Consider the following 27,783-nt stretch of genomic DNA (forward strand, 5'->3'; position numbering starts at 1 on the left):
GCTAAAAAAAAAAAGGTTTAGAAAGTGTAGTAACACTTCATACAGACAATTCTCCTGAGAGAGCTCAGCACAGAAACCATGAGAGATTCAATCTCTTCTGCTTTCTGTTATTACCAGTGACAAGCTACAGAATAAATATTTTAGAATGCTACCCCGTGTTTCTGTAATTTGGGATGTATGAAGTTCCATCTTACTGCTTTTGGGGCAAATCTGAGAGATTTGAAGGAAAAAAATGTTTGACATCTTAATTAAGGAACAGAAAAGAATAACACTGGCAGAGAAAGGGTTCTGTACCTCGATGCTCCTTTACTTCAGAGCCCAGTGTGCCACAGACAGCATTCAATTAAATAATAGTCTCAGCAATAAACAATGACAATACACAGAACACCACACGACATCACTCCTTTGGCTCAAAGTAATTCCAGTTTGTGACTGAACAGTTGTTACGCAAAGAACCTCCAACACGTGGCTGAAAACAACAAAGCCTTCACATCCTACAGCTGAAAAGGCAGGGAACGAATTGGCAGAGGAAATTTAGATTGCACATCCCTTATGGAGTGGTTTTATTTCTTGTGCAGCTTGAAAACAGCATCAGTACAAACTTTGGTATTCACCAGGAAAAGGCTTAGTTGGGAGAGTAGTGGCTGCTTGTCCAAGGGCAGCAATTTCCAACATCTCCAAACAAAACAATTTGAAACAAACAAAAAAAAACAAACAGAATTATTTGTTCTGGATTTTTTTTTTTTCATGGTGCAGCACACCCAAGATACAGTTGTTTTCTCATTGGGATATTAATCACAGGAGTAATACTAAAATCAGGCTGGGAGATGATGAGGCACCACCAGAAAGGGTTGTGGAGAAAGTCACAATCCTGTCTCAAAGGAGGGCTCTGGGAAGATCAGCTTTTAGAGAGCTTTCTATTGCCTGGCCTAACCAAAGCCTTTCCAGTGGTTATATTAACATTATTTAAGGTAATTTTTACAGTAAGAACCATCACCCACTGGAACAACCTTTCCAGAGTTGTGTTATTGGAGGTTTAAAAGATGCAATTAGTCAGGATGCTGGATAATGATGATTTTATGATTCTATCACCTCACCTGTGCTCCCTTTCCCCCAGAAAGGCTGGACCAGATCAGGACCAGATCAATCATTTTTTGAGGTGCCTTCCAGCCTGGGCTGTTCTATGATTTTGGGGATGCTGAGAGACTGAAGAGGGACATTTCTAGGTGAAAACCAGCATGCAAGCACTTACTCAGGATCATTCCTTCTAAAATCACCTGGAATCAATCACTGGCAGAAAGGCAGGATCTTATTGCCTGGATGAGGTTATTGAGGCCAGGTAGCACAGGAGGGATGCCAAACCCCATAAGAGTAGAGAAAACCAGGGGATTACATTAGGATAGAGATTTTGTGAAGCCAGAGAGGTCTCTAAAGGTTGATTTCCTCTGAGTACAGCTCTTATCAAACAGGAAATTATGTGTTAAAATGATGCAGGTTGATTCAATGCAGCAGGAATGCCACTGTCAGTAGTATCAACAGAAGAGTCCATCTGCTCTGCTAAGGCAAAAACCCTCTTCCTCCCCAGGTAAAAGCTTAATCACCATTTACATGTGTCTCAACAAAACTTTGTGTAAAAATTCTGTATTTATCATAACTCAACCTAGGAGCTCTCCATTTGCTTTCCTTCCCTTTTTTCCCCTTTTTCCACAGTACCCTGCCCAAACATAATGTGCCAATCAGGCACCAAACACAGGGGAAAAAAAGTTTCAAGTACATATTGACATAATATGAAACAATGTATTTCATAAATAAAACCGGGCTTCCTCTTGCCCAATGGGTTTGGTGTGGACAGGACAGCTGAGGAGAAACTGAACTAACTCAAGCCAGTGGTGAAATAATTCAGCAACTGTACTCAGGACATTGGGAGGCTAAAAAAAAATTACAGGATCTCACAGTATTTGTGTGAGAAGTACCTAAGGAAGGCAAATGAGCAGGGAATGAAAAATTCTCTATCCCACACTGCTAAAAGGTACCTTTCTTTCTGATAGGCATCCTTGTCCCATCAAATACTGGTCTCTCCCATGCAGGTATTTTATCGACCAGCTGACACTTAAATAAAAGTAGTTCTGCTCCTCTGACACAGAAAATCTGTCAGCAGAAACCCCTTTCTGACTCCTGTCCTGCAGCTTTACACAAAGCCTGGTGTACCAAGCCTCTGGACTCAGCCATGGCACCAAGAAAACCACTGGAGGTTAATTTAAATATCCAGACCTTTATACTTTTGAGAGAATTTGTTGTAGAGATTATAAGGCAACCTTTAGGGGTCAAGTAATCCGTGTTAACAAAGACTTTCAAAGCTGAAGTCATTCCTACTCATATTTTTGCTAAAAACATACAACTTTTTCATAAATACCATAGGCACAGACAGGATTTTTACAACCACCAATCCATCCTCACTGTCAGACACAGCAGCTGCTTTATCCTCAGGGGAAAAAGAACCTTCAGCACAATTCTGTGGCTCAGTCTGCTGCCCCAAAGGACCTCATTGTTCAGCCACATATATAAACTATATATATATATATATATATATATATATATATAGTTTATTCCTTTTTGCTACCAGCTCGTTTTCCCTGTGGGAATAATATTATCTTCTTGACATGCAAAAGTCCAGACTGCATATCCATGGATGGAGAATGAAATGAAATGAAATTTACTGTCAGCAAAGTTGGACCCAACCCATGATTTGCATCCCCAGCAGTCATGCAAACCTCACCCATTATACACTGGGGCACACTGACTCCATGTGGCAGGACACAGAACATGCTTCAGACATTCCTTTTTCTCTTTCTTGCACTCCACACAACCTTGTGTGTGTGGCTGTGAACTTTGGAAATTAATTTTGGGAACAGAAGGAACAGAATCCGTACTTTTTTTTTTTGCCGTGAGAAGAGGCAACATGGGGATGAAAAAAAAATTAAGTAATCGTGTTGGTAATAGTGTTTTTCACACAAATACTCACCAGGAACACACAGTAAAATACAAAGGCTATATATATATATGTATATGTATATATATATAGAAAGAATGCTTTCTCAAATGTTTATTACACCATGAAATAAGTCTAATTTTAAAAAAAATTCACATCCTGAATTTCATCAAAGGGGACTGATTGCTCTTCAGGCCTACTAGCTAAAAGCAAGATTGAAAGAGCAGCTTTAAAAAATTACATAAAACTGTATCACATTCTTCTTTCAGTTTGTAATTGGTTTGATTGAAACTTGATTAGAAGACCAGAAAATTTTGCTTCAGCATTAGACCAGCCCTCTGGCTCAAGTAGCACTAACACTGTCGGATGGGTACAGGGTTTTTCCCATGACTAAAATGGAAATAACTGGTAATATTTTCTTCCACACCACACTTATGCCCACCCCAAAACCCCAAATTCCACCTACTTCACCGATGTTGTTAGATACAAGACCTGAAGAAGATAAGAAACAATGACAATTCATGTTTTGTCCCTTTGTGTCTTCACATTTCAGTCTCTACCAGCTGCCCACAAGGACATTCCACCCACTGTGAACGAGGTGTTCAGATGTCATTTCCAGACTTGGAAAGAAGTGACATGGTATGGCTGAAAAGGGTTTTTGCACGTCACAAGTGCCGCGAAATTTAGGATTTCCCTGCTTTGGTTAAGGTGTGTGATGATGCACCTGTCAAACCTCAATCTTAGTGCATAACTGCAAGGGGCTGCTAAATTTGTGGTGAGATTTCTTTTTTTTTTTTTTTCTTTTCCTCTCTGTTATTTTTTTAAGACAGTGCAAGGTCTAGAGACAGCGTGAGAGAATCCCAGACCCCGGCGTTGCAGGGTGATCTGCCAATTTCAGCTTCAATTTCACTGTACAAACATTTTCCCATCTCTGTTTGGTATCCAGCAAACAATCCCATTAGAAATTTTTTCCAAAGGGCTTTGTGTGGTTTGTTTTTTTGTGTGTCTCTGAGTACTGTCCATACCAGCACTCCTCTATAAATTAGTAGCTGTACATCTGCTGCTGCTGCTGCTCTGTCTGAACCGGCTGCTGGCCCGGCTGCTGCGGCGGCGCCGGCGCCGGGGGCTGCAGGACGTCAGTCTGAGGCACTGACCTCCAGCTCAGGGGGTGCTGTTCTGAGATCTGGCTCCCCAGGGGAGCGATGGAGTTCACCAGGGTGGTCAGATTGATGAAATGGGCCACGGACTGAGGGTTGGGAGCCTCGGGCTGCGGCGGGAGCGGGATGTCGCTCTGGCGGTTGTGCAGCATGGCGGAGCCGCTGACGGTGTCGAAGGTGACGGTCAGGATGGAGTTGTCCAGCTGCAGTTGGCGCTCCGGGGCTCCCAGGTGCCCCACGGCCACGGGCTGCAGGTTGGTGAACTGAGTGCCAGCTGCCGTGGTGATGGGGGTGACGGTGATGTTGGTGAGCCCCACAGAGCTGGAGGGCGCCGTGACGTTTGGGTCGCTGAGGGTCACCACCACCTGAGGAGGAACACAAAGGTGAACCTCAGCCCTGTGGCTTCCAGCTGACAAACAGATACCAGGGAAGTGCTGGTGGGCCCATGTGCTGCCAGCAAGAGAAGTCATACACAGAATCACAGGGTCAGAATCACTGGGAAGGAAGAGACCACCAAGATCATTGAGTCCAACTCAACGTTAACACCTCAACTAAACCATGGCACCGAGTGCCACATCCAATCTTCGTTTAAACACATCCAGGGATGGTGACTCCACCACCTCCCTGGGCAGACAATTCCAGTACTTCATCACTCTTCCCGTAAAAATCTTCTTCCTAATAATTAGATCATTTTTAATATCTTCCAACATGTATTTCCCTTGGCACAGCTTAAGACTGTGTCCTCTCATTCTGTCAGTTGCTGCCTGGAGAAAGAGACCAACCCGATCTGACTACAGCCACCTTTCAGGAGTTTGTAGAGAGTGATAAGGCCACCTCTGAGTCTCCTTTTCTCCAGGCTAAACAACCCCAGCTCCCTCAGTTGTTCCTCACAGGGCTCATGTTCCAAGCCCCTCACCAGCCTTGTTGCCCTTCTCTGGACACGGATGGGAGGGTAGGAAACTTGGAACTCACCAACCCCCACATGAAGAACTAAGATGGTGATGGGAGAGGGGGAGATGGAACATTGAGAACAAACAGTCAAATTAACTTTCACTGTAATTTTAATCACAGCTTCAGCCAGTTAGTGATACCTAGCAAACAAGCTGATGCTAACACCAAATGGAAACAGGCATGAGGAACTTATTGGTTTAACTGCTTGGATTTTTAAACCCATCTTTGTATTACCACAATTTATCCAATCAGGTCCAAATATTCCAACCACTCTTTTGTGATGTTTTTTAACCAAAAGAAGGGTTATCCTTCTAAGCAATACCACCCATTACCCTCCTTCTGCAGCTCACCTGTTGGATGCTCTGTACAGCTGAATTAGTCTCATCTCCAACATTCCCTGTGAATTCACCTTCCTTCTCTGTGTATTCACTGAAGGCAGAGTCCTCAGGCACTTGAGCTTCCTCCTCCTCTCCTGACTTCTGTTTTCGTTTCTGGCCACGTTTAGGGGTTTTTATGTGCTGCTTCCCTTCTGGTAGTTCACCCTGTTCCAAGGCTAATTCCGGCTGGAGCAACACATTTCCAAACAAAACATCAAGTCCTTTTGCTTAGTGAGGTTCCAAGTAAGAGACAATCACCTAAAGCTGGTTTAGTGTCAGTTCTCAAGCAAAGAAACAAACTTCAGCAAAATCCTGACTCCAGGGATTTGAGACCTCACCCTGTAATTACACTCTGCCTGTTATACAACCAAGCAGATCAGCAGCTTGTGGCTGCTTGGACATGTTCCACTGGGGCTGACTCTCTAAAAAAAGCACATTCCTCACCCATCAGCCCACGCCCAGCTATGTTATGTACCCAAAAAAGTGATGTCCCACCTCACCCTGGAACTCACCTGAACAATCCCAATTGAAGAGGCATCAATGGTCGTCGTTTCTGGCAGGGGCTCCAAATCATCAATCCTCACTGAAAGAATCTGAACACAAAGGGGTGTCAGCTGCAGGACTGCAGCAGTGCAAACCAGTCAAACAGCACAGCATTGCCCTAATAAACCCAGCCACTGAGCAAAAGTGATGTAATCTAACACTTTACACATAGTATTTAATACAGGGAGTGAAGTGTGGCTTTTTAAAATAACCTTTTGGCATATCATCTTTTCCCTCTTACTGAAATCCAGCAAGATTTAAACACAGTAAAAGAACATGTCTGTTTTTGTATTCTAGACAGAACATAACCCTCTGGGAAGTGATGGATTCAACAGAAAACATGTTGGTGGAAAAAATTATTATGTTAGCATTTCAATCTATAAAACTATCAACTGTGTCCTACTTCATTATTTTCAGATGAATCTACATATCTCAACTCATCAAAGAATAGAAACAAATTGCCCTCTGGATTTCAGATATGTAGCTGCATTTTAAATCCCCAAATCAATAAACAAAGCATTTTGTTGACTTCCTTCACAGTCATCATGATAAAACAGCAAAGCCATGCTAATGAAAAATTGGTAGTTAAAAAAATTTTGAAAAGCCTCAAAGGGATCAGACAAGCCTTAGTCAAACCTAAACAAGAAATGCTGAGGAGAAACATAATATTTAGAACACAGAAAAAACCCTGCTGGGGTCAGACAAAACATCCCTCTAATAGGGATTCTCTCCAGTCAGCATTCATCTTTAATACTGAGAATTATTTTGTATCATCAGCAGATGCTGCCATCACCTCTCTATTCATCACTTCTTTCAGATCACCTCTGAATACAGAGAACACAATGGGGGGAAAAAGAATCTATTATACTCACTAATGGATGGATACAAAACATGAAAAAACATATATTTAAGCTGGGGCAGAAAAAGAAAAGAGATTTATATAATCAGAAAAAAAAACCAAAAAAACAACACTTCATTTTTAGGGACTGAGAATCAGATAGTGAAATGGCTGATTCAGTTAAGTCCATGTTTCACAGATATTACTTAAAATTGGGCCCAAAAGAACAGAAAAATAAAAAAAAAAAAAAAAATTTAAAAAAAAAAAAAAAAATAAAATAAATAAAAAAAAAAAAAAAAAAAAAAGAGACAGGGAAAGAAAGTAAAGTAATTCCTTTCAGGTCACTAAAGACCATAAACAGCCTTTAAAAAAAATTAAATAAATTCCACAATCTACCACTCCAACCCCCTCACCTCTGGGTGTTTACGCCTCATGTGTCGACTCATGGACGCCCTGGTAGAAACCTTTGTCCCACACAGCTGACAGCTCTGGGCTTCCACCTTGTCATGGGTGAGCTGGATGTGCTTCTGCAGCATGTAATCAGTGACATACTTCTTATCACACACTGAACACGTCCACTGTTTTCCTACTGGTGGCAGAGGGAAGGAAGGAAACCCAATGGATGAGCATCGGATTGCCAACGCCTCAAGAAGAGCAACAATTTATGTTTGGTAACAAGATGTGCAACATTAGTTTCAAGACTGGCCAGTCTAAAGCAAAATTAAGGAGCAAAATTAAGGTATTTTTGCTGGATGCTGTTTTTTAGAGGGTTTACCTGTATGAATCAACTTGTGAGTCTCCATCGTATTTCTCTCGCTGAATGTCTTGCCACAGAGCTCACACATGAAATCTTTGATCCCTGCATGAAAAGCACATTTGGCACCTGTGAAAAGCAGCCTAAAGGTATCTGGGACAATTCTGAGTTTTGTATTAGTAACATTAAAAAAATAAAAATCACAGACAAAAAAAGGCAGGAGCCCAGATTCACCAGCTATTTTTTATCTAAACCATTCCACTATATCCAGCAGAAAATAAATCCCAGAGAAACTGATGTGGGAAGTGAAATTTTGTTTTGGGAAATCCCAACCTGAAGAATAACTTAAAACAAACCCAACACTGCAGAGCTACCCTAGACCAAGAACTAGGAAAAAAAAGCAAAACTTGAAGCCAATTAAACTGCATTTATTTGTAGAACAAGCAGCCCTGGCTGAAGACAGGCCAAAATGTCGCTTTTCAAATAGCAGAACATGCACATTTTATCAGTTTTTGTCATACTGTCTGACTGTTCTGGGTAAGAGTTCTCTTGGGAAATATTTAACTGATTCAGTGCAACTTTTGTCCATTTTTGGAGCCCTCACCTGTGTGTCTCTTGTAGTGCTTCAGCATGTTGACTTTCTGTGCAAATTTTCGGTGACATTCCTTGCACTCGTATTCCTTAATCCCTTTGTGAAGCTTCATGTGGTGACGAAGGGCATGTTTTGTCTTCATCCCTGTGAGACACAAGGCACAGGACACTGAGTCCATCACTCCCACCTTCAGGGGAGAACTCAGGTTCATTTTGTTAACCAAAAGCTGTATTTTATATTTGCTGCGAGTCCACAGTTGCATATTTTTAATTGTTTATGTAGCAATGCACTTCATCATTATTTTAATTCCAGGGAAAAAACCTCTGGAAAACATCTGAGTAATCATTGATAGAGAAACAAAACAGCAGGGACAAGCAAAGATAGAACATCCTTAGAGGTGTCAGACTTACTACTGCCTTTCACTAAAATACCAGCTCAGATTTGTTCAAGTTTTAACATGAGAAATTGAAAAAGTCAAAGTGACTTTGACTCTTAAGGCCCTTACAGAGAGAAATTACTGTATTTTTTTAAGCCTGTGAACAGCCCAGAAGGAAAAAATCAACTTGCATTCACTTTTCTGCTGCAAATCAGGCATTCCTCAACCTGACAGAAACAAATGCTCAGTGTTGTCTCACAGGCCACGAAACCTAACTGTACAAAATTAGGGCAGCTCACGTAACCACAACGCTCCTGATTAACACATTTTCTACCTCTCAAAAAATGCAGGATTTACAGCACTGCCACTATTTCCCAGCATGGGAAGCTGTATTAACTCAGATATTCCACCTGCTACTCAGTTATCACAATGAATGGAAAACAAGTCATCAGACATACCTTTGCCACACTCTGCACACAAGTATTCTCGGATATTATCATGGACTCGCATATGTTCTTTTAACATGTCTTTCCTAGCAAATGATTTGCCACATTGCTCACAAGCATGACTTTTTACACCTTGAAAATAAATTTAAAAGACAACGTAAACAAACAAAAAAAAATGTTAATGAGTAATGTGCATTCTCCTAAAAATTGATTAAAGTGGTGAATTAAGAGGGCAACAGCCCGCCTATGCTGACAACCACACTTTTCATGGATATTGTAGCTCAAATTAAATTAGAAGACTTTGAAGAAAGAGAAAAGCTGGCTTTTTTGTGAGAAAAAAAGGATAGAGCCTGAGGTAGGAGAAGACTGAATAGCGTGAAATAGTAATGAGCTGTTAAAAATGATTTTGCAATAGCAGGTTTCAGCCTGTGTAATGGTGAGAAGGTGGCATGGATAAGAATTTGGGGAAGAACAGAATACAGAATTAGGTGAATCCTGAAAACATATTAACTAGGGATTTGGGTTGTGTGTCCAGATCAAATATCTTCATTAATATTACCTGCTTTAGAAAACTGGTTTACTCTAAAAGAATAAATACTGGATTTGTCTTACTGTAATGTAGAGTGAAAATCCTCTAGCCAAAAAAAAAAGGCAGGCACTGGGAACAGAAATTTCTCTTTAGTATTGATAATTATAAAGAAACACAACATTTTTACCTGTATGTATAAGCTTATGTCTTTCCAGATTTCCTATACTGTTAAAAATCCTCCCACAGATTTCACATGGATGGATGTATCTGAAACCAAAGAGACCAAAAACTGTGATTCTTCTTCTGAGACACTGGTGATTCTCAGGCATCTCTGTCACTAAGAGTGTTTCATTTGCTAAGACTAATTACTATAAAAGTTCCTTGAAGCCTGAGTTTTTCTAAATGACCCTTAAGAAACCCCCAAGGTGACTGCAAGCTTGGAGCAGTCTGGTATTGCTATACAATTATTTTCAAAAACATTTATTAAAATAGTTGATTTATAATAAAACTAATATTATCACTGAATCAATAAAATCATTGATTTATACTTTGTAAAGCCCAAATGGGGGGGGGGGGGGGCTGTTGACTCATCCATCTGTGTGAAGCCGATCACCAGCGACACACGTTTCAAGCCTATCATGAACATTTTAACCCCATTTCCCAGTTATTTTAGCACAGCCAAATTCCCTAAGGGCACCCCAGGTGGCAGAACCATTAGAACTCCAAGCAGCCAGCTCTGCTCAGTGGAGCAAGCCTTACTTCTGCACATTGATTTTGCAAAGCCCAAGCTATGAGGCTGTTGACTCATCCATGTGAAGCCAATCACCAGCGACACACAGCATTTCAAGCTTGTCATGAACACTTTAACCCCCATTTCAGGGTTATTTTGGCACAGCCAAATTCCCTAAAGGCACCTCAGGTGGTAACTCCAAGCAGCCAGCTCTGCTCAGTGGAACAAGCCTTACTTCTGCACATTGGGGTCAGGCAGGTTTTCCCTGTGGATGACCATGTGCGCGTGGTACGTGGCCTTCAGGGCGAAGCGCCGGTTGCAGATGCTGCAGCCATAACCCTTCTCCTTGTGCACGTCCATGATGTGCTTCAGGTACTCCTTCCCTCTGCCAAAGGTCAGCTGGGGAATGAACCAATAGTGAATGGAAGGGGGAAAAAACTCCTCAGGTGCTGCAATGACTGGGTAACATCCAGCAGACATAAATATCCCGTGTACCACTCAAAATCCTGTGTGCCACTGGATGAAAAACCTGTGGCAGCTGGATTTAGGCCTGGAACTCTTTGGACATTACAAGCACACTGGTACAGGACATCAATTAGCTCTTTTCTCTAGCTGGAGATGGTGTCTTCACTTCTGCAGAAGAAGAGGACCTGAAGTTGTTTGTGCACTGAGGAACAGCCATGTTTAACCTCCACCAGCTCACATTGAGGCACTGTGGGCAGGTTTGGTCACCACAGTATAGGGATGATGTTAAACTACTGGAGAATGTCCAAAGGGCCACAAAGATGGTGAAGGGTCTGTGAGGAGCCACTGAGGGCACTTGGTCTGTTCAGTCTGCAGGAGACTGAGGGGAGACCTCACTGCAGTCACAACTTCCTTGTGAGGGGAAGAGCAGGGGCAGGCACTGATCTCTGCTCTGTGGTGACACTGACAGGACCTGAGGGAAGGCCTGAAGTTGTGTCAGGGCAGGTTTAGGTTGGATATCAGGAAAAGGTTCTTCCCCCAGAGAGTGGCTGGGCACTAACAGGCTGCCCAGGTTCTGGTCACTGCAGCAAGGCAGAGCTCAAGGAGTGTTTGAATGATGCTCTCAGACACAGGGGGGCTCTTGGGGCTGCACAGAGCCAGGAGTGGAGCTCAGTGAGCCCTGAGGGTCCCTTTCCACTCAGCTTATTCTGTGATTCTCTAAGAGTGATGGAGAAAATGTCTGCTGGGCTCTAGGGACATGGTGAGCTCCTGCCTGCACTGGCAGCAGCTCCTGAAGGGTTGGAATTTCCAGGCACTGCAGGGCAGTGACTCTGGGCTCAGCTCCTGGAAGTGCTGCAGCTACAACAGGTGCTGCACTACTGAGCTCCAGATGTGCACATCCAGATGTGCTCCAGCACGCCAGGGTGAAGTGCCATAATGACATGGTCTCTTGCTCCAGTTCTTGGAACTGGTCGTGGCATTTCTAACAGCACTGCAAAGCTCAGTGAAGACGTACTTTGAGATCAGAAAAAACAGGTTTTTTTAAGAGCTCAGAAGAGAGATTTCTCCAAGAGTTATCTGTATTTGTTCTCTCTTTGACTGTTCAGTGTCCCCATCTCCTCACAATCAAATCCCATTTCCCACAGCTGTGCCCTTACACAACTGTTTACTTCACCTGCAAAAGCCCTAAAAAAAACCCCAAATTCCAAAAATATCTTTCTGATTTGAATGGCCCAACTGCCCTGACTTGGAAGCAAATGATTTTATAAAGTTTTTGTACCCATGAAGTGTGAGGCAGGAAAATCAGCACAGTGAAGGCCAGCACATGATGAACTGCTCTGACACCACACCTTCACATATTTACTGACACAAACTTAAAATCAGTTTGCACTTAAAACCACCTCCCAGATAAGAAAACTGAAATATTATCATCTCCAGATCTTAAAATGAAGATAAAGTAAAAACTTGCACCACATTAAGTGTGGGCTGTGAAATAAGCTCTGATTTCTGGGGGTCAATTCAGTGGCTGAACAACCAAAACTCCCCAGTCCCTGTGTCAGTTTAGCTCTTCTCACTGACTGGTTTTGCACCACACCTGTCCAGGCACAGGGCACAGAGTCCTTAAGGACCCCTTATTTCTTTAGAAAATGGCAAAATCCACGCAGTGAGAGGTTTAAAAAGTCTTCCTCTCTCAGCTGACAACTGAGTGAACTACATTCCATCAGCTCTTCCAACACCTCTTCCTGTTGTTAGTAATGGAGCAGGGCAGAAATAAACAGTCACACTGAACATAAACAGCAGTCTTACTCCTCCAAACTGAGTATCCACTAAAGAACCTTCTGACCTGATAAAAATTCATCAGTTTGTGGACTCTATCAGTCAGAAATGCTGTAACCATTTTAAGTTGCACATGATTAAAAGGTAGCTCGAGATGTGAGTGTTCCTTTATTGATCCTTCCTCCAGTTTTGCTTGTTATCTGCCTCACAGGAAAAAGTGAATGTCTCTGTCTTTCCTTTTTTTAAGTGCTCATCATCCTCCTCACTGGACACCACCGCAATTCTTATGGAACAGCCTCAGTTCACAGATTAGAGGTAACAACAATGCAGAAGACAGACCTGAGAACTGGCCTTCTCTTTGAGAGCCCTTAATGATATTTAAAAACCTGAATGATTTATAGACACCTCCACTCCCTCCCCCATCCCAAAACAAGTGAATTTGAAAGTATTTAAAGCTACCTGGCACCTTTTGCAGCTATACTTGTGAGGCTCTGAATCTGCACTTTCATCAGAGTTGTCATCATTTTCCTCTGATGATATTCCAATTTTACCAATGAACTCTTCCCTCTGGTGATCATCCATCAGGGCTATGTCCTGTGGAGAGTGGGAAAGAATATTTTGTTTTAACAGATTAAACTTCTTCAAAAAGTAAGGCCTGGTCACCTTTTGCTGCCGCAGACTGCTTTGCATTAACTGCTGCAATATTATTTATTTAAAATATCCTCCTACTTTATTCATTCCAGAGTTTCTCTGTCCAGGACCACATAAGGAATATCTTACTCAAATAACTAATTTTTCTGCATATAAAAGGAATTTTAATGTAAAGAGACTCAGCTGGTACAATATTACATCATTAAAAGCATTTTTATGAGCACCACTGAGTGATACAACTCCCTTTTAATTTAATTTAATTCCTTATAATTCAGTGTTGGCAAAACCATCTGTCTTCTCTAATTGATTACTAACACAATACCTTAAAATGGACATGAATATGATCTCTCAGCACATCCACCCTGAAAAATTTACGTCCACAGATCTCACAGGTGTATTTCTTGTCTCCATGTGTCAGAAGGTGTTTGTTCATATTGCTCCTACATGAAAACACCTAAAAGGAAAAGAGAAGGAAGGAAAGATTTTTGGATCATGTCCAGCAGGGATGCAGTTCTTTGTAACCTATTCCATGAGGAGCACAGAACACATTTATTGTCTTTTTTTATTCATTCTGGCCAGAAACATGCAGGACCTCCTGTTAGCCAGCCAGGCTCAAAACTGCTGGCATGGCAAAATCCAGTGGTATGGCACAGTTCCAAGGAAATGACTGAAACCAGCCATTCACCAGGGGTGGACTTCCAAAAAAAGCTGCAGCAGAATTACACAGAGCAGAATTTGAAATATTTAAACAAGTGTCTTTTGAATTACAAATATTCCATCTATCTCTAAAAAGATACAGCCACAAAATCTACCTTGGTTGATGTGAAACATATCCAAGGCATCAAAAACAGGGGTCTACACAGCAACTTAAGAGTTCTTGAGTACCTTTTGCACCATGAATCATTACACACTTATAAAATCACAAGTTAAACCCACACTCCTTGTGACAATAGTGACTGAAGATCATGAGTGTTGAGCATTCAAATGCAACCATGTCACGACTACACCATGAGCTCACTTTTATTCCCCACGGAGGAGGATTCCCAATGCACACAGTTAACTCCAGTTGTTTACAACCAGCCAGAAAAACTCCATTTTAAATAACATAAGCCACGAGATTCCGCTGACACACACAGTGGCCATGTGACACTCTGCATTGTGCTGTATGTCCTGAGGAAAGTTCAGGTCTGAAATGCATTTTTGCTCTTTTCTTTGTGTCAACAGCTCCCACCATCCACGGCCACAGTGGGCTTGGATAAATAATAGAGCTACAGGTGTTTGAAGAGGAATGTCCTGACTGGACTCCACACCCTCCCTGGGCAGCTGTTCCAGAGCTCTGCCACCTCAATGTGAGGAATTTCTTCCCCATGTTGAGGTGGCACTTCTTGCGTTTTATTTTATGGCCACTGCTCCTCGTGCCGTTGCTGAGCGCCACCGAAAAGAGTCTGGCACCATCCTCTGACACCTCCCTGGAGATATTTAAATGGAAAGATGGATCCTCTGAGTTTTTTCCTCTCTAGGCTGAGCTGCAGCACCTCTGGAGCTCCAATGCAGAGCCTCTCATGGCACAGATGGCATAAGTTCCTACCTTCCCACACACGGGGCACCCTGAGGGCTCCTTCTTGTAGCGAACCATGTTCTCTGTGCTGTGCTCAAAGTCTTCTCTCTTCACACGCCTCACCCCTTAACACAACAGTCCCCATCAAAAAAAAAACAAAACAAGAAATAAACCATGGCTTTCCACTCCAGGCCTTTTCAGGAGGAGACTGGGAAGGGCCTCAATGCAGGGTTTATTTGCTAACAAATTAAAAATATATGTTTTAAGAATATAGAAGCAACCCGCCAAAGGGATGCATTATGGCTTATTGGTTATTAAATCATCTGTAAAGTGAAAACACTTTTGTCAAAAACATTTTTGTCAACACCAGGAAACAGGTAGATCTGGTAGGCCTTGACACTTCAATCTGGTATCTGGCCCAGAAAATCACTCTCACTAACAAAGAGAGGAGAGGAAGTCTCTAAGGAGAGATGCAACCATCCAGCATCAGCTGTAATGCTTAGAGGATTTCAGACCTCTTTATCTGCTACTTTCAGGAGGGCAGAGGGCTCCTACTCTTCTGTGACAGCTAAAAATGAGACACTGCCAGTGTCATAGAGCCCCTTGTCCTCTGGTTCACGACAGAAAATAGACAATCTGGCTGCTTTTTTTAAAAACCACTTTTGGTTTTATTATCTAAGTCACTAACCACATTCTAATACATGTCGAGCAACGTACCAACTTCTTCCAGTCTTTGAGTACCTGTAATATCTTTAGATGCTTGAGATTTTGAACAGTAAGCTCTTATAATCTCCTTTTCATATATTCTCAAGTGTTTCAAAGATAACGTGCCACTGACACTGTATTTATGGAGTAGTCACTCTCAGATGTATGTGGCAAGTTAACTCTCTGCTTTCAGATTTTCAAGTTACCACATGAATTTTAAAAAAAGAAGAGTAAGATGCAAAGAAAGAAAAATATATAATTAAAATCAGCCAGTCTGAGCTGCTGCATAATAAGCCATGCAGCTTCCACATGACTGTTAACAGCTCTGGGCCCACTACTGTTATTTTTCATAAATGTCACATTTGGCTGAAATTTGAAACTCTTGACCAGGTAACTGATAATTAAAAAAAGACAGCCACCATCCAGAATAATCCAATGCACACTATCATTTCCTTAACCTGCCCAGCTCCACTGCTGCTCCAAGGGAAATAATTAGGTTGATCTGCAGTAAATTTACCTTCCAAGTGCCGCCTTTGATGGTCCAGCATGACATCTTTCCTGTAGAACATCTTATTGCAGATCTCACATGCAAACTTCTTATCCCCGTGCTTTTTCTTGTGTTTTGACAGGTTGCTGTTTGTAGAGAAGAATCTGAAACACATCTCACACTGGAATGTCTTGTCATCTGTAAGCAAGAGAAACCATTGCAGCTCTTTACAGCTGGAAACAGCTTTTGTGTGTTGGTGAGACAGGTGGTTCTTCTGTTGGATCTGGGTTTTAAACATGTAATCCATCACTGTGCTCTAGGGGCAGTTACCTGGGTGATTCTGGACTGAACATTATTGTGGGGCCATAAAAGTAATCAGGATGTCATTTTCTGGGCATAAGATCACAGCATAAATAATATGAGTGGAATGGCTACAGGAGAAAAGGACAGGTTGGAGTGATACTAAGAAAAAAAAACATTTAGAGACTACTGCAAATAAAAAGCTGGAGAAAGCTGAAGAAAATTGTAATCCCAGAAAACTGTAAATTACCACTAATACTGGCCATTTCCCCTGTTTCCTCACTCTGAGGAGTGAGGTGGAGCTAAGTTTCAGGGAAAAAAGTTAAAGAGATGATGACAGATGATCTGTGAACAAAGGAAACCCCAGTAAGGCTATTACACAGGTGAGGAGGAGATACTAAAAAAAACCCAATTCCTAAGTAGATGTGTTGCTCTACAGATTATTGGTTACACCTTTCTTATCAAAAAAACAGGTTGCTTCTTGTGATGATGACAAAAATTTAAATCTCTACTCCCCTTTTATAGTTTCTCTGCTGAGATGGATGTGGGGAAATCCTCCCAGAATGGAGCAGAGATGCCAGAGGAACAGTTATCCATCCTCACCTGTCCTGCAGTTGTGGAATTCCAGTGCGCTCTCTATCCGAAAGGCCTTTTCACACGTGGTGCACTTGTACCTGTACTCACTGTCCACCTGAGGATCACAAACAGGAAAAGCCAAGTCATATCTGACAGAGAAATTCTAAATCTCAAACACCTCCTCTGTTTTCTGTCCTTTCCAATTTTTATTCCTTCAAGAGGGCATTTAACTACACAGTGGTGCAAAATGCTGATGCTGTATCATCCATTCTGCCATGTTCCTACATCTGAGCTATAAAAATCCCCAAAGACTATGCTCCTGTGTGGATGGAGCAGACTCCCTGATATTTCCCTGGTCCAACACAGATACAGAATGTTTGAAAAGCAAGATGTGATCTGACTCATCTTCCACAAGTGTTGGCAGCAATCTGAGAGTTAAGGATGCTGGTGCCAAGCAACAATGGAAATTTTCACAAATAAGGTGCCACTACAGGTGTGTTTAATATTTCTATGGCAGCAGCATTCAAAGGCAGAGCTCACAGAATAAAGGTGAAAAGTGGGGAGAAATAAAATAGGACAAGCAAATAAGAATGGAACAACTCTATTTAGTAGCATAACTCAAGTCAGATGTCACTTCTGTGTCATGCAGGTCCAGCTAATTCCAGCTTGTCTTGCTGGAAGTGATGCCTGAAAGCAATTCTCTATAGGAAAAGGGCTTGCACATGCTCAAAAGCACTTGGCAAATTCATCAATTATTCTAAGATAAGATGTCAGCATCCCCTCTCTGTCCTTTCTCACTCACATGGGATACCTGCTCACATGGAGCTGCCCAGCTCACACCTGGAATCTCATTGTGCCTTTCCACACAAACCCTGCAAGAGCCTGAGAGCCCCTTCCACTCACTTCATTCCTGCTGTGCTTGTATGAAACGTGCTGCTTCAAGCTCTCCTTCCTGCTGAACAGCTTTGCACATTCCTCACATTTAAACAGTTTGTCACCTGAGGGGATCAATCAAGATGAAAGGGAAGTAGTCAGTGACTGATAATAAACAACTCCAGGCAAGGCAGGGGAAACCAAAGCACATGCAACTGCAAACAAACAGGCTGGTGATGAAAAATTTAGTAATTCAGAAGATCTAACCAGTGGATTTTAACCATTTCCAACAATTTTGGTTTAGTTCCCCCACTCTTTTTCAGTGATGGTTTTTTTATGGAACCCTTAGAATAGGACACAGGTCCCTGGAATTGCAGATCACAGGTGGAAAAACACTCACCTGACATTTACATAGCTATGTTACCCATGTGCCAGTGAAGGTGGGGGTGATATATATGCATATATTTAAAGGCAATAAGAGCTTCGGAAAAAATATCACATCCTTGCCCTCATTTAAAAGATGTACCTAATTAAAATTTTAAATACTTTCAACTTCAATTTCATACTATTATCTTCTCATGCTTTGATCTGAAAAATTAAAATAGTTTCCTAGAGAGAGTTAAAAGAAAGAAAAAAGTAAACCTAGTTTTCTTATAAATAGATATCCCAATACCTAAAAACAAGCCCAGCTGTTTAATTCAAAGGTGGAATCAAGACACAAAAAAATCAATGCCCAGGCAAGGGAAAAGCCAACCCACCATGAGAACGGATGTGCCTGCTGAGGTTGCTGCTGTTCTGGAAGATCTTACTGCAGATGCTGCACTGATAGACCCTCTTGTGCTCCCCCAGCTGCTTTATCAGCTTCCGCCGAATCCCGTGTCTACTGGAGAGAATTAAACTCCTTTTGAGGGACATGGTGTTTTGGTGATGAGCAAACCTACTGGATTAGAGAGAAAGGCAGGGACTGAAAGCTATCCCACAGGTTGCAACAGAGTTCCCACCAGCTGGAAAAAGCTAGAGGAGTGTTAAACTCAGCTCCTGGCAGGAGGGAGAGGGCCTGGATGGAGCTCCAAGGTGCCCCCCTGGCCACCCCCTGGAAGGTGCAGATGTCACTCACTCCCAATTTCCTTCACCCAGAACCAATGAGGCAAAAAAGCAGTAGCAGAGATTCTTTTTGCAGGCTCCTCAGAGGAACAGAAAGGATCTGTTCTGCTCTGAAAACATCAGCACTAGCTCAGCTTAGGAAGTTGGCAGCCCCCGTGTAAAAAGCTGTGTTTGGGCAGAGGGCAGCAGGGTGCCAAGCAGCACTGGGCCATTTCCCAGCACAACCACCTGCTGAAATGCCTTTTTGATGGCTCTGTGTCTGCTAAGGACTTCAATATATACCATTACTACCTAATTCATAAAAATTGAGTGCTCTATTATGCCAAAAAAAAAATTCAAAAGGCCAATTTTACCAAGACAAAAAGACATAAAAGAATCTAAATTAATCATGTGATACTTAAGAGTCTCCCTGAGGTTCTGTTATATTGAAGTTTCCCCTCCTACTGCTCCAAATCTAGTATCACATGCAAAATCAACATGAAGTCATTCATGAGCTAAGATGACAAGCAAGACTGAGTAATAATGATTAACATATTCTGAAAGGAAAAAAAGTCTTTGCCTGTCTTATCACTAATATTCAATGGGAGTAAATTTCACCTTGCAGCTTCAGGAGGCTTTTGGAAACACAGTGAATAAAAGCAGTAACGTGATGAAAAAAGGAATTTCCGTTTATGTTATGTTCCAAAATCCTACCAGTGTACAAGTGGCACTCAAAATCACCTCCTGAAGCAGCAGCAGCAGCATCACACAATTTTATGCTGATAAAAAAGAGCACCTGTGGGCCCAGAAGCTGAGCAGAACTCTTGCATGCTACGTCATCTTAGCTACAACTAAGAGCAAATTCTGCATCCCAGAACACTTACTTTGTCACTGAGCTGATGCTGTTTGTGGTGCTGGGCATCTTTCCTAAAACCAGATCCATAATCCTCTCTTCTGGAGCTGGAGGCAGGGCCACCTCCTCTGGAGGGACCTCGGTGACAGCGTCAGCCACACGTTCCACTGCACACACACACACCAAAGAAATAAACACAGCAGTAATGTGGACAGCTGCAAGCAAAACCTCAAATACAAAATCTGTAATAAGATGTGGCACTGGACAAATCAATTGTCCACAAACATGTTCAAAGAATTATAGAACAGTGTGGGTTGGAAAGGACTGTTAGAAATCTAATCCAACCCCCTGCCACAGGCAGGGACATCTCACCTTTTTCTAACTTCTTACCTTTCCAAGCTAGTACTGAAGGCTTAGTTGACCAAGCATCATTAAATTTCCTATCAGAACATCCCTTCAAGGAAGGTAAAGCTCTTTCTAAACTAAACTTGAAGTAGAGAGAGAAAGATTTGTCCTCTTGAGAGGAAGGATGCTTCTCCTCCTGTTCATTCTTACAGTTCTCATAACCACTGCTCTGTGTTTCTCTGGGGCTCTCTACAAACCATCACAGAAGAATTCAGGTGACTGAGTGTAGGTGCTGCCTTCAAGGCCCTCAGAAACAACTACCAAAACTGGTAAACTGGCATCTTTAGTAATTTAACTAAAAACATCCATCTTGTCTCAGTTGCTTTTTAGGCCTTTCTGCAAAGGCACAGTCATAGATGTATCAGCAGATCTATTCCTTAGCATTTTCTAGATTTCTGTTTTACCTGCCGAATCTTTCTCCTCATCAATGACAAGAGGTGTTTCTACTTTTGCTGTTTTGGCTTTTCTTCCCCTCCTGGCCTTTCTCCTCGAGTCTGTGCTGGCACTGGCTGCATCACTTGCCACTGGTTGATCTGCTGGCACAGCCTCTGCTGTTTTCTCTGCTTTCTCAGCATCATTTTGGCTGCTTGGGGGGGCACCTTTGGCTTGTTCCAGGTGACTCAGCAAATGCTCTGGGTGGATAGGGAAGAACAGGAGAGTAGGGATGAAATTATCCTTAAAATACTCAAATGGAATTAGCAGAAAGCCAAGCTATCAGATACATTTCACTTTGCAGAGACTTAGTTCAAATTATTTCAAAAGCAGTCACAATACCTTCATAAATCAAAGCCTACTGTTTATTAAACAGTCCCAAGAACTGAATTTTTAAAGAGATTTGCTGATATCACACTAAAAGGTTTGTGATTCTAATAATGGGTATGTTTTTCCAAATGCCCAAGTTGTTTACTGACCTAAGTGCCCTTTTCAAAAATGATTCATCAAATGGCCAAAGCTTCTAAATAATTTTAAGTTCTCCTGAAAACTGCATAAAATAGCTACAAATGAAATGCAGAAAAAATATGTACTTCATTGCCCTTACTAAATCTGTGCCATAAATACCAGATGGACAATATCACAAAGTATAACCTGGCATCACTGACCTTGACACTGCTCATGCAGCTCCCTATCCTTGATTGTCCTGACAGTCACATCGTCTTCTAGATCACAGTTTTATTTCTTCTAGATTCAAGATTACAGTTGTTTGTCCAGAGACTGAACACTGTCATGGTCAAAACATCCAAAACACCACTGTTCTACTTTCCCTATTGCTCCTTTCCTTAAAGGAACACAAAATTCAAAACTTTTATCTCATTGCACCATGGATGGAGCAAGCCATGGAAGAGCAGAATTCTGCTGCTGAATTTCAGTGCTCTCCCATGAATTTCTAGCACTTCCTACCTGTCAGCAGCTGGGGCTCTTGGAAAGCAGATGAACACACTTTACACGTCCACTGGTTGGGCTTTGCTTCTGCTGTTCCACTGCCTTCTGGAGTGTTCACTAAATCACAACAAGAAATACTGAAAAGCTTTGAAAATGGGAAGGTGGTAAACCCCTGTAGCTTTGTTTATCTTGCAGTAACTCCCTGAGTATCACAAGGCACAATTTAAGCAGCAAGAAGCCCCTGGGGGACGATTTCAGGATTCTCCAAATGTGAAGAGCTGAACTACCAGGAGATATAAATGATGCCAGGAGAGACTATCAGTGCCCTTGTAAAATCTTGAGGGCTCCTTTATCACTTTCTAAAGAACTGCGTTCATAAAAGGCATGACATAAAGCAATTTTTAGCACCTTTAAAACCAGAGTTACCAGTCTTCTTCTGGGTTAGCTGAGGACAGAGGCAGGAGAAAGCTCCTTGCTCTCTGTGAAGGGCATTGCAGAGTAAGAACATTTGGATTAATGGAAGTGAGGGTGAGAACAATGAAAACCCGGGTTTGAGCAGTTTCATTAATTAAATGTGCTATGAAATCACCATATTAATACTTTAATTAACACATCAACTCAAGAAAGGTAAAGAAAATGAAGAAATTAGCACAAAAATGAAACTGGAATTAAAGAGAAAATAGGAAGAGTTACTCTGTTCACAGTCCTTTGTATTTCAGTCCTTAGATGATGTATTTGAATTTGTCAAGAGGATCTGATAAATCTGGACTAATTCAGAGATTTTTTTCTGGCACACAAAAAGCTGAATATCTCACAAGACTCCTCCTGCAGAGGAGGAGGATGACACTGAAATCAGGGTAAGGGAACGGTAGCACAAGGAATTTGAATTGTACCTCAGTTTTTACCACAGATTTCCTGGGTGGTCATTACATGTCAGCTCATCTCTCTCTGCCTGAGGACCCCCATCTGTAAAGGGGCAGAAAGTTTCTTCCTTTTTTTTTTCAGTGTTGGCTCTTAAACCAAAATAAAGGATTCTCTGAGGCAGAGCCTGTTCCCTGCTACAAAATACACTCAACACTGCACTACAGAGGTGTGATCTCATCCATGCTGCAATAAATAAGAAATGACTTGGCAATACAGCAACAAAAAATTCCTTCTTTACAGGCTGCATGAAGAACTTCTTGAGGGTTCTGTCCAGGAGGACAAAAGCAGCAAACTAAGAAGCTGTGTAAGTTAATTGTGCCTGACTCTGCACTTCCCTTGCTCCTTGCACTGGTTTGTCAGGAAGAGCCAGGTCTTTTTTAAGTTCCCACTTCCTCAAGCTTCCAGGGCAGCTGCAGGGCAACCTGGCTGACCTGGAACCAAGGATCTGACAGCTGGCAAGTGCTTGGTATGACTTGAGGCAAACAGAATCAAAAGAAGAAAGTTTTGTTTTGGAAGCACCAAAACACTACATCAGTGGGAACACCTCAGGGTTCCCAAAAAACAATAGGCAGCATTTGATTTCTACTGAAGTTGGACTTTCAGGCAGTAGGGTGAAGGATGTAGAAGGGGCTGTTCCAATTCTTCATTTTACCTCTGGGAAAATCATTAATGCCAAACTGAAAGACAACTCTCCAGTCAGCTTCACAGTTTAGCTGTGACAGAACCCAAGCTGACAAATGGATCCTCTGATTAATTGCTCTACAAGTCTGCAACAACTCCCCTCCTTTCCTCCTGGCTACTTTTACTATTAATAAGCAAAGTTTAGGAAAATAACCTCTCAAAGAGCAGACCTAGAATGGTTTTCTTTTGATCTTGTGTACTCTGAATGTACTTTTTGAAATTTGTGTTAAGTGGGCTCTTAATTTCACTGTTCCACTTAACAGAGACTGGGTGGCGAGAGCACTGCTTTGTAATGAATCCTTGGGACAGAGTTCCTAGGACAGTACCAGATATTTCCTCAGCCAAATGTTTTTTGCCAAGAGGATATGTATTGCTTATAAGTTTATTTAAATTTGAGTTTCTGTAATTTAGAACAGTCTGAACTCTAATAGTAGCATATACTGAGGTATTATTGTGATCTGGGGATGGTCAGTGTTCTTGTCATTTCCAAACATTTGAAATATTTTCTTCTAGAACTTGGCCTGATCATTTTAATTTGCACAAGCAGAATGAATATTTTCTTGGGGATTGCCCCCACCCCACCACTAACGACCCCCAAAGTCAGGAGCAATTGTGGTTTTCATGAAAACAATCTGCCTAAAAGTTTATTGGCCCCTCTTGTCACTTTTTCACCTGTGTATGTCCTTTTAGCACTGTGCCCATGAAATTGAAAAAAAAAATAAAATTCAGGCTTTCAAATCCTCTCTAAATTAGTTTTTCCAGAAGTTATATATCCATAATACATGTGTAGGAGTGTTACACCTTACAGCTCTGCAGACCTGTATCTGTCCTCTATCTCCCTTAAGAGCACTGTAATTTTGCCTACCTGCTGGATCAGCTGCTAGTATGCTGGATTTCTTGGTTTTTTTATGAGGTAAGACAGCAGATGAAGGCTTTGAAAAGACCTTATTATTCCCCTCTTTATCAGATTCCATCGCTACCAAGGACGTATCTGTGAAGAGGAAAAAAAGGTCATCTTCTTTTTTTACCCTTTGACTCTTGCTCTGTGCTGAGGGCAGTAACCAGAGCTACAAAGTTTTATTCTCTAACAGGCTGCAAAAATAACATTCTCAGGTGAAATTTTAACCATTCTTATACCTCAATCTCACCCACTGTGCCTTGAATATTCTGGAGTGTACTGTGGAGTGCTGAACACAGAGAGCAGGGCATACTTCAATAGTATTTTTAAATACCCATAACCCCACAAAAACACATAAACAGGTTAAACTAAAGAGGGAAAAGATAAAACCTCTCAGTTAATGCTAACCGGAAACATCTGAGAGTTCAGAAACATGTCAACTGCATTGATTCAGCTGTAGCACTTGAGACTTCTGCTTAGGATAAAGGGCAGCCATAAAGCTGACACTGGTGGGAACGGCCTCTCCCCAAATTTGTCACCCCAAATTATACCCAGCAGAGCAGTAATAACATCCAGGGAGTACTCCCAGCTCAAAAGCAGGAAGAAAACACCCTTGCAGTGCTGAAGGATCTTGCCCTTCAGCTGTACAAATGGAAAAGTAGGAGAAAACAAAGGGGAAACCACTGGAACTAGTGGCAATTCTAATTCAGATTCTAAAATATCAGCTGCCTTTCTTTCCAATGCACAGCCAAGCGTGGATCTTACTCTAGTGGATCCCATGTGAGGCTGCTTAAGACAAATCTAGCATTTGAGAACTGTGTAACAGCTCTGTGCAAAACCAAACCATTTTCACTGCAACTGCAGAATGGCTTCTTTAGCAAATCTGCATACAGATTTCTCTGATAATTGAGCTTCTTAGCTGTTCTACCCAGAAATGCTTTTGACACAACCACCAAATCTTTAGTTAAGGACTATTTATCCAGTTTGTCCACTCTGAAGAGGCTGAACCATGAACCAGGCCACCTGTTTTTAAACAACCTGGCTGTATCACAGTGAAGAATCTACCCTTTCCTCTTGCAGGGCACCCCACGTGTGCAGGCTGGCCTGACCCTGCAGGATAAGAGCCTGCTGGATAAACAGCCCTGTCAACTCCAACAGGCAAGGACTATCAGTCCCTGCCAGCACTGGGCCCTTAGGAAGGAAGAAAGGCCCCCACACACACACATACCATTGGCAACACTAGTGACCTGCTTCAGCACTGGCTTTTCCATTTTTTTGGCGTAAAAAGCTGCATACCACACTCGCAGCTCAGTCCCCGGGGGGATGTCCTGGCAGGTGGTGAAGTAAATGTCATTGTCATGCTGGAAGGCAGTTAAGTTTTGATGCTCGTGCTCCGTGGCCGGGCGCACCATCATCATCCAGTTGCAATCATCCTCGTTGGTGGTGTCAAAATACACCAGGGGCCCTTCCTTCTGGAACACCTGCCAAGGAATAAAAACCTCGAGAAGTGATGCAAAGTTAAGGAAAAAAAATATTGTTTTCTGCTTTTGCACTGGTTTCTTTTCAGTGGGCAGCAGGGATGAAGCAAGTCTTACATCAGGCATCTTTCACTTAGTCACACCTTCAGATGAGACAGACAACCAGGAGCAAGCTGGGAACAAACAAAAATCATCCCAAGAATTCTTGCTATATCCACCAGTTTCCCAAAAAAATTACTGCATACATGAGTGTAAGGGTATCCAAAGAGCCATCAGCCCAAAGCACATTTCTAAATCTTTATTTCTGAGTTAGGTATTAGTGGAAACTAAGACTGAATTCCATTCTTAATGTAGCATTTTTCCTACCAAAATTTGTCAAGAAAGGAATAGAACAAAAGCAAGACAGAAAAAAACTCCACTTATTCTGCATGTTCCATAAACCTAATGCATATGTGGCTCATTAGGCAAATTCAATCAAATTGAAGAGACTCATTAAAAGAACTGAGCTTCTAGTTTGGCTCTTCTGTTCCTTGCCCAGAGAATGTTTGTTTAGCTCACCTCTTACAGGGCACATCTAAAAGATGTTCCAAATAATCCCTCTTCAATCAGTATCTTTGTTTCCATGGTGTTACACAGCATTAATTCATCACAGGTAAAACTGACTCCTTGCTATTTATTGCTTTAAAAATTCTGTTTCTTACCTTCAGGGGAAAAACTGATTCTTTCTCCAGCTTGAGAACTCTCTTGGATTCAAAGGGGCCAAACTGGGTACGTTTCACCAGCTGAGTCAGAGCAAACACTCCTTCAGTCCCATCCTCCAGTTGTCTTATCTCCAAATTAGAAGGCAGAGATGATCTAAAAAATTAAGAGAGGATTTAAATCACAGAGCTGATTAGATTGGAAAAGACTTCTGAGATCATCAAGTTCAACCTTTGGCTGAACACCACCTCGTCCAGTAACAGCTTTGCACTACAGGAACCCATGGAAGAAAGAAGTCAGCATTAAACACAAGTGTTTCTGTTCTCCCAGCCTCTCTCTTTTCTCAAACATGCTTCTGAGAAGAACTACATAGTAAATACTGTTAATGTACTATTAACCAATGTTAATCTATTACATAATACACAGAAAACATCTTCCCAAAAATTCACATGACTGGCCCTGCTGCATTGGTTTTACAACCAAATGCAATTCTGTTTTTTCAGGTCTCTCCTAACAGATGAAAAGCTAAAAATAATCAGACAGGAGGCTACTGACTACCCTGTAGAGGTTGAACTGCTTTACTGCCTAGATAAAAGGAAATACAAAAAGACTGCAATCATAGTGATAAGCACATGAATTGAAGAAAAATACTTTTAGTTTGAAACACACAATAAGCAGCGTTAGAGACAGAGAAGTTCAGATGTTTCTCAACACCTCTTTTCTAACCATAAAGCATCCATTTTATCTTTTCAGTAAGACAGAGGGAATAACTTAACGTGGTTAAGCAAGTAAATTGTTTTTAAAAGACTCATATCCAAGTCTGTGGTTAAACTTGCCCTCAACCTCAGATAACTCACTTTCAGCTACTGCTCCTCAGATGTAAAGGCTGCAATTAAATTTCTTCTTTCCTTTTCTTATCTTACTTTATTTCAGCTGAAAACTCTTCAGGAAAATAAATACATTTATCTATGAAAAAACTCAATTTTAAATTCCGCTTTCAAGTCTACAGTCCAGCAGCCCACACTTACAGTAGGGAAAACTCAGCATTTGCATGTCAAAAGGAGATTGAAAACCGAGTGCATGCACCATATTTGTTAACACTCCCAGTTGGAATATCTGGGCATTAAAGTGCAAGTTAAAAAATAGAAAAAAGGTAGGAAATTGTAGTTTTTCACTGAATATGTGTAGTACAGGCTAGAGACTTACTGCACTGACCATTTTTTTGTATATTGTAAAAGCACTTCCCTTACCAGCTTCTATTATTCCAAGGGGTATTTTAAAATTTATTTTTAAATTACCCTCCAGCACCTGTAATGTCAGGGCTGTTAACCATTAACAGCTGCTGGAGGGGATCACCCAGGGCAGTTTCCAGGCACAGGAAAGAAGTCTCTGACAGGAACTGCAGGGAAATTCCTCTTCTGGGAAGACCCAGAAAATCAGGTGGAGCTGCTGTACTCGGTGGGACACCAGGAGCATCCTGCCCTGGCCGAGGGGTCGTGGCACCCACGTGGCAGATCCAGCACATCAGTGTTTGTTATAAAAAGATGCTGGGAATACACAGCACAGCCCACACAGCCAGGATGTGCCAGACTTGCTGCCCACGTGCCTGTTTTCTGCCTGTGACTTCCCAAGAGGAAATATGGAAGCCCTGCACACATTATATATAACACACGAAGCCATCTGAACACTTCCCTTTTTGGAACTGTACT

The 27,783-nt window shown here is 41.8% G+C and overlaps 1 protein-coding gene across 5 annotated transcripts in view; it reads right to left on the reverse strand.

Moving 5' to 3' along the window:
- Positions 1 to 2,612: 2,612 nt before the first annotated feature.
- The window catches only part of PRDM15 (PR/SET domain 15), a 32,857-nt gene continuing 7,686 nt past the window's right edge, over positions 2,613 to 27,783 (reverse strand). The window contains exons 4-25 of one of the 5 annotated variants that reach the window (XM_083855754.1): positions 26,077 to 26,230; positions 25,126 to 25,378; positions 23,865 to 23,990; positions 21,413 to 21,511; positions 20,419 to 20,646; positions 19,641 to 19,776; positions 18,432 to 18,556; positions 17,704 to 17,798; positions 16,828 to 16,915; positions 15,955 to 16,122; positions 14,763 to 14,857; positions 13,497 to 13,628; positions 12,983 to 13,117; positions 10,518 to 10,681; positions 9,740 to 9,819; positions 9,036 to 9,155; positions 8,214 to 8,345; positions 7,631 to 7,714; positions 7,269 to 7,444; positions 5,987 to 6,067; positions 5,448 to 5,660; positions 2,613 to 4,511 (exon numbers count right to left, since the gene is read on the reverse strand). In XM_083855754.1, the coding sequence (XP_083711880.1) occupies positions 4,032 to 4,511; positions 5,448 to 5,660; positions 5,987 to 6,067; positions 7,269 to 7,444; positions 7,631 to 7,714; positions 8,214 to 8,345; positions 9,036 to 9,155; positions 9,740 to 9,819; positions 10,518 to 10,681; positions 12,983 to 13,117; positions 13,497 to 13,628; positions 14,763 to 14,857; positions 15,955 to 16,122; positions 16,828 to 16,915; positions 17,704 to 17,798; positions 18,432 to 18,556; positions 19,641 to 19,776; positions 20,419 to 20,646; positions 21,413 to 21,511; positions 23,865 to 23,990; positions 25,126 to 25,378; positions 26,077 to 26,230 (3,364 nt within the window). In that variant the 3' untranslated portion in view covers positions 2,613 to 4,031. Of the gene's footprint in view, positions 4,512 to 5,447; positions 5,661 to 5,986; positions 6,068 to 7,268; positions 7,445 to 7,630; positions 7,715 to 8,213; positions 8,346 to 9,035; positions 9,156 to 9,739; positions 9,820 to 10,517; positions 10,682 to 12,982; positions 13,118 to 13,496; positions 13,629 to 14,762; positions 14,858 to 15,954; positions 16,123 to 16,827; positions 16,916 to 17,703; positions 17,799 to 18,431; positions 18,614 to 19,640; positions 19,777 to 20,418; positions 20,647 to 21,412; positions 21,512 to 23,864; positions 23,991 to 25,125; positions 25,379 to 26,076; positions 26,231 to 27,783 lie in introns of all 5 variants that reach the window. The other 4 variants (XM_083855752.1, XM_083855753.1, XM_083855751.1 and 1 more) reach the window with 4 other exon arrangements.

This window comes from Zosterops lateralis (assembly GCF_965231275.1).
Source record: "Zosterops lateralis genome assembly, chromosome: 2".
Lineage (NCBI taxonomy): Eukaryota > Metazoa > Chordata > Aves > Passeriformes > Zosteropidae > Zosterops > Zosterops lateralis.